The 7,500-nt window shown below is 30.5% G+C and overlaps 1 protein-coding gene across 38 annotated transcripts in view; it reads left to right on the forward strand.

Annotated features, from left to right (window-relative positions):
- Positions 1 to 7,500, forward strand: part of LOC113817407 (protein tramtrack, alpha isoform) — a 142,525-nt gene that overhangs the window by 41,528 nt on the left and 93,497 nt on the right. For 2 of the 38 annotated variants that reach the window (XM_070140918.1, XM_070140916.1), the window contains exon 6: positions 2,182 to 3,605. The exons of 32 other annotated variants lie outside the window; for them this stretch is intronic. In XM_070140918.1, coding sequence (XP_069997019.1) covers positions 2,182 to 2,532 — 351 coding nt within the window. In that variant the 3' untranslated portion in view covers positions 2,533 to 3,605. Of the gene's footprint in view, positions 159 to 2,181; positions 3,606 to 4,821; positions 5,248 to 7,274 lie in introns of those variants that run through there. 4 more of the 38 variants (XM_070140920.1, XM_070140917.1, XM_070140921.1 and 1 more) reach the window with 3 other exon arrangements.

Here is a 7,500-nt window from a genome sequence, read left to right on the forward strand (position 1 = left end):
ATTATCAGTCATTTATGTATTTTGGTTATTATTAATTTTTTAAGTTGTGCAACCAAATTTTGCATTTCAAAAGAATGCAAGACAGATAATATTTTGTGCATATTGATAGGTAGAACTGGCATCTCATAATATGTGCTAAATATACTTTTGGCTTAAAATATTGTCTTTATATTCCCACACCCTGCTCTGCTTCAGGAAGAAATTGACAAATTAGATTTTTGGATAGTGAAGCGCACATTTATTTATTTATTTATTATTATTTTTTTTTTATGTCAAAAAAAAAAAAAAAAAAAAAAATTATATGAACCCCTCCATGGCAAAATGAGGGTGACTGATACATTAATAGTTTGCTGTTTTGGGGTAGGATTAACACCTTGGATCTGGATGTCAACATGTGTATGATAGCTTTGTTTCTTGCCTGAATCTCGGCACCAAGATTTTCTTCATGTCTTGTGTGGTTTTGATGATTCTTTAAGGCAAACTTAAACAGTACTAGAAAGTGATGCACTGTGCCGATACATTCAAAGATACAAACCTTGCAAAGTTGCTAGAAAATTTATTTCTTGGGTCTCTTGTAAGTAAAACCTGCTGTAAAGGGAAATGCATTGCAAACAAGTAATGAAATAACCAAAATACCTCTGTGTGATCATCCAAATGGCCATTTGAGCATTGTGAGCATACTTTGGCCAAAGCAGCTACAACCAAAATTTCTATATGTGATGGCTTGGCATAACAATGTTGATACTGTAGGTAAAGCAACAGCAGTAAAACTTCATTTTATGTCAGAAAAAAATGCATGGGATTAAGGTACCAATCATAGATTGAAAAAATAAGGAAAGAAAAGAAATTAAATCAACAAACATTGCATATATACAGGAAGATTAGTTATTAGGACCAACAAGAGTTATGGCTATACTTAAAAGATGTAGTTATAGGTTCTGCTTTACCTCACTGACAACAGGTGAATTTTTTGGTGAAGTCAGTCAAGGAAGGGTTTGGGTTAGTATATGTGTAATTCCATGGTAATGTGATTGTTTTACCTACTGTAATGTATCCCTTGTAATGTTTTCTCTTGCCACAGTGTTATGGTTTGTGTGAGTGAGATTAAAAAGCTGTTATGAGAACATGGTATGGCATAGGTATAGTCAAGCATAAAACTGGGTTTTTATAATCACTGACTCAGTCATTTCACACCTTGTCATTAGAATAAACAAGAAGTTGGAACAGCCTAGTCAGAATAATACAGGCAGTGCCATCAAGTTTCAACATGATATCCTTATTACCTCATATTGTTTCCAAACATAACCTGTTGTAGCCCAACCAAAATATCTTTTGAAAATGTTCTATCCTTAAAAAGTCGAGTGCCTTAAATAATAGATCACACACCTCTAATGGGTTTAAATTCTCTAGGGAGGCAGTATCTGTGTGGCTAAAGAGCAATGTAGCAGAAATGATTGTAGAACACAGGCAGGTACAGTCCATGGTCAAGGGATGGTTTTGGTTCCATTGCCTGAAACTTTGTGTTTGCAGTAGTATTAATCTATTAATATGGACATTTGGAAAAACAAAAACAAATCATGAATGTGTGGTTTACTTTTTTTGTGTGTACATTGGTGTTTGTATTGGATTTCTTTTATAGATTAAACATTTGAAGTCAGAGTAATTTGGTATTTATAAAAGGTTTTAAGTGAGGAAAGGAAATGGTATATGATAGAGTCCTTTTTATTTGGAGAAAGATATTGCTGCCCTAAAAAGATAGGAGATGGGAGATATGTTAGGAAGCTTCTCAAATATAAGATACTGTAGGTCTTGATCATAACAAAGCCTTGTGTAGTTGTTGAATGACATAAATTAATTTTATATTAGTTACATGCTATTATAAGGTTTGTAGAATTTGTGTAGATGTACATTTTAGAATGGTAATTTTTAAAATCTTTTGAGATGTTTGACTCATCTTACATTTAACATTAATTTTATCTGTTGTGTTTTATGTAATGTAATGAAAGGAAGGATCTGAGGGTCAATAAACACAGGTTAAACTTATCTGCTTAAAACAAAACAAAACTTTTTTTTTTTTTTTTTTTTTTTTTTTTTTTTTTTCATTATCATAACTACATTCTGTTCAAATATTAAAATATGTCATTAAAATGAATTTCTTAGTAAGACAGACATCCCCTACAGGTAGACCCAGAAAGAGAGAGTCATTGGAGTGGCTGGAGTGGATCTATAGAAGAAGTGACCAGTCACAACTCTGGCAGCAAGACATATCACTGCCCCCTGTGCCCCTACAGAACCCATATTGTAACAAATTTCAAAAAGCATATGCGCATACACACAGGAGAAAAACCTTTTTCATGTCCATATTGCCCATTCAGAACTAAACAGAAAGAAACTGTTAAAGCACACATTCGAAGGCACACTGGGGAAAAGCCTTTCAGTTGCCCTCACTGTCCCTATTTATCCTCTCAGAAAGGAAATTTGCAGAGGCATGTGTTAAATAATCATACAAGGAGGAATGATAATCCAATTTGACTTGATAAAGCTTTACTAAATTCTTTTTTGGTTGTTTACCCTGCTTTATTTTACACATTTTAGATCCAAAATTAGAATGATGGAGAGTAGTTTTGACTTTACTTTTAAAGATACCAGATAGTTTGTAATTATAGATAGTTTTCTCAATATATTTGAATATTAGTGGGTATTATTATTATTAATTATTATTAATAATATTATTATTAATTAATAGTTTGTATTTGGTCTTGTTATTTTTTATTTGTTATTTCATGCTCAAGTTATGATTTTAATTATGTTTTTATCCAACCATTTCTCTACTTTAAAGTTGCCAGCAAGTTGAACATATGTAAAGTAACCAAAAGAAATGTACAGTACTGGTTTCTTTTGTGAGTAATTAATTCATGACAGGATTTCCTGGTGCCATACCAGGCCACTTTCTGAGCAACAAGTGCAGTCAGCCACTTGAGTGACATATTAGAAGCATGGGAAACACTTATTTACCCCATTCTCCATGCTTTTAACAGTGGCATGTATCATTCATATAGAATGAGGCTAAAAAGAGATAAAGCCTACTTCTAAGGGACTGTATATCCTCACTGACCATAACCAGGCCAAACAAGCAAACAATTATTTAGTTCATATAGCTTAGTGCAGACTCAACTCTGTGCAGTTTAGATACTTTCCACCCGGTATTTGGGCCGAATTCACAATGATGTGATGAGATGTTATCTGGCATGAATGGGTTAAGTACTGGATTGATAAATGTATTTTTTTTTACAACTTTAGTTGGTTATGTTGTAGCTCTGTAGCCTATAAAAAGATGTGTTACTTGATTTATTATGAAGATTATTGTTGATTTATTATATAAGTTATTGTTTTTTGTAAGGGGTTAATTTGTTGTATTATGGCTGTTACATAACATGAGCTCAGTACATATAAAAGATAGAAAGGAAGTGGAGGTACATAGTATAGGATAATGCTCAAATTATTTTTTTAGTTTTTCTGATAAGATTGTAGAACTTACGTGATGTAGGATTGTAACCTTCTTGTTGCTCTGTATCAGATACATATAGAATAAAAAAAAATCTTCATATATTCTTATTTCCTCTTTATATGTTTAATTAGATTTTGTCCTTTTTTTTTTTTTTTTTATGTTTCTACCTGTGTGCCTGCCTACTTGCCCATGTTCACAGGGTCATACATGGATGTTTAGGTGTGTGTGAGTGGGCTTGAATTGTTTGTTTGTATGTTTGTTTGATTATTTGAACATTAATTGTGCTTTTTAATTTACCATAATGTTGTCATTTAATAATAAGTCACATTTGTAACTTGGAATATTGTAAAACTTCATCAGAGGATGTGGTTGCAAAATATTACAAAACCCATCAGAAGAAAAATTGATGAACCTAATTTAAACTGGCTTTTGCATATTCATATAGTTGATTGTGGACAACTGAAAGTATTGCTCTTGTGTGAGATAATCAGTTGATTTCATGCAAAAATGAGGCTGATATAAGGAGGAACACGAAAACTAAAATATGTCCTCCCATTTTCCCAATCCAGTGCATTAAATGCTGTATCAGTATTGGGCTATCTTCAGCATTAAACAAAAATACCAGATTGGAAGGCTTTCATTTTAGGAGATTTCTATTGATACTGAAGTCTGTCTTCTCCCTTAGAAATATTGGATTGTCAAGACTTGGAATTTGTTGCAAACGCCGACACAGAGATATTGTAGCAAAGGATGAATTTGGTAGAAAAAGTTAAAAGATTTGAGGATATTTCAGTCAGTGTGACTGATATTTATAATATTGTTTATTTTATTTATAGTTTTTGCACATTGTCCAGAACATAAAAAAAAGAAAACAATAGTAGTAATCAACATAACCCACTAACGCGGGTATATTTTGAAGCCGAAAATAAAAGATTCCGGGCAACTACAAAATCGGCGGGCAGGGTTTGCCCAGACTCTGCCTGTGTGCTGGCTGCGGCTGCTGCTGTGTTGGTGCATGAGCCCCGATACAGCGTCACACTGGGAGGACTCCCGGCAATGTTTATTTTTTCGGGTGTCTCATATGTGGGACACCCGTCGTTAGTGGGTTAAGAATTTTCTTGCGAACTGACCGTATAAGAGAGATTAGGAATCAAATGAAAATAGAATTGAAATAATCAGCTGGGTAATATTCAGTAACTTCAAATTTCAGTTTTGTAAGATAATTGTAAGGAGACATTACAATTAATTACATCTTACATAAAAAGTTCTTGGAATGATAATATATGTCATAGTAAGCTGGGCATCCTCAACAGGTAGGGGCGGACTGTAGCAGTGAGATGATGATGTGGAGAGGAGCCCCAAGTGCTGGCAAAGGCCTCGTTTCCGGCGGCAAGATTCACCAGTGTCCCTCTTGTCCTTACAGCACCAATATTACAACAAATTTGAAGAAACATATACGTACTCATACAGGGGAGAGACCATTTCCATGCCCGTATTGTCCTTTCCGGGCAATTCAGGAAGAAAACCTGAAAGTTCATATCCGCACACACACAGGAGAAAAACCATATGCATGCCCCCACTGTCCATTTCATGCAAGCAAGAAAGCTAATTTAAAAAGGCATATAAATACTCACACCGGAGTTAAGACACTTAATTGTAAATATTGTCCTTATAGGTGTTTGGATATAAATATGCTGAATGAACATTTGAAAACCCATATGTAGATGTATGTTAGATTCATTTAATAAATAACATAATATTAAAACAGTGGCAATGTGTGTGTGTGTGTGTGTGTGTGTGTGTGTGTGTGTGTGTGTGTGTGTGTGTGTGTGTGTGTGTGTTTTTAAGGATAGAGAAAAATATATTTATGAAGAAATGACCAAATTTAAACTGAGCTCTATGTTTGTTTATGATGACGTTGATAGTGATGATGATGGTGACAATAATACCATGATTATTATTAATATTGATGATGATAATGATGATAACATTAATCATTATTGATACTGTGGGTGATAATAATGACACTGCTGATACTGCTGCTGATGATAACAAGGATTATTATTATTATCATTATCTTTGTCATTAACATCATTGTCATTATTAATATTGTTAATATTCTTATTGTTGTTGTTTTTATGGTTATTATTAATTTGATAGTTGATATTATTATTAGTATTCATGTTCATATTATTATTACTATTTATTTTTATCTTTATTATTGTTATTATTTTTTTATTATTATTATTTTTTTATTTTTTATTACTATTATTATTATTATTATTAATTATTATTGTTATTATTATTATTATTGTTGTTATTATTATTATTATTATTATTATTATTATTATTTATTTATTTTTTTTTTTTTTTATCATCATTGTCATTATTATTGTTATGGTTGTTATTGATTTAATAGTTGTTATAATTATTACTATTCATATTCATATTCATATTATTATTTATTTTTATCTTTATTATTGTTATTATTATTTTTATTTTTAGATATTATTATTATTATTTTTATTACTGTTATTGTTATTTTTGTTGTTATTATTATTACTATTATTATTATTATTATTTTATCATCATTGTCATTATTATTATCATTGTTATTATTATTATTGTTATTGTTATGGCTATTGCAATGGTTATTGTAATTTTTTATATTATTATTGTTATTTATTTATTTATTATTTTTTTTTTATTGTTATTTTTATGGATATTAATATTGATCATAATATTGATGATGGAAATGATATAATATATATATATATATATATATATAATAATATATATGTGTACGTATATGAATATATATATATATATATATATATATATATATATATATATATATATATATATATATATATATATATAAATGGGTGTCATTTTGGGGGTTGGAGTGCAATAGCTTGAAAATGCCCTTTTTATTTATTTATTTTTCATTATTATTATTATTATTTAAAAAATTACGTATCTCTCTCTCTATATGTATATATAGTACATATATAAATAAATAATACATATAATACATATATATACACATACACATATATCATAAACATACATAGATATACATAAATATATATGAATATATGTAAGTATGAATGAATTTATATGTATATGTACATGTGTGTGTGTGTATGTATGTATATATGTATATATATACACGTGTGTGTGCGTGTGTGTGTATGTGTATGTGTATGTGTATGTATGTGTGAGTACATATATATATATATATATATATATATATATATATATATGTATATATATATATATGTATATATATATATATATATATATATATATATATATATATATATATATATATAAATAGATGTGTTTGTTTGTGTTATTATTTGTTTTTATTTGTTTGTTCATTCTATTGATTTATTGATTTAATTTTTTATTATTAATATTTTTAACAAAGTCTTACTAGGAATATCTACAAATAAATGGAGCTATTTACACTTGCTGACATAAACATGCACAGGTAAACTGCAAAGTACACAGGCAAGTAGATTCATACAAAGCAAAGGCACATGTGCCTGCACTTATGTGAACCCTCATTCATGCAGAGAGAGAAAGAGAGACAGACACACACACACACACACACACCTTTATATATATATATATACATATATATATATATATATATATATATATATATATATATATAATATAGATAGATAGATACTGATAAACTTAAGTAATTTTTTGCCATTTGTGTCAAACTTTTGAGTAAGATGGGCGTCCCCTACAGGTGGGGCTGGAAGGTGACGATCAGAGGCCAGGTGGGCGAGGAAACGTGGGCCCCAAGAAGCAACAGTGTCCCTACTGTCCGTACAGCACCAATTTTACAACAAACCTAAGGACTCACATGCGCACACACACTGGGGAGAAGCCCTTTTCGTGCCCTCACTGTCCATTTCAGACCACAACTAAGGCAAACCTGAAGAGGCACATTCTGACACATACAGGAGAAAAAC

The sequence above is a fragment of the Penaeus vannamei genome, chromosome 27 (genome assembly GCF_042767895.1).
Source record: "Penaeus vannamei isolate JL-2024 chromosome 27, ASM4276789v1, whole genome shotgun sequence".
NCBI lineage: Eukaryota > Metazoa > Arthropoda > Malacostraca > Decapoda > Penaeidae > Penaeus > Penaeus vannamei.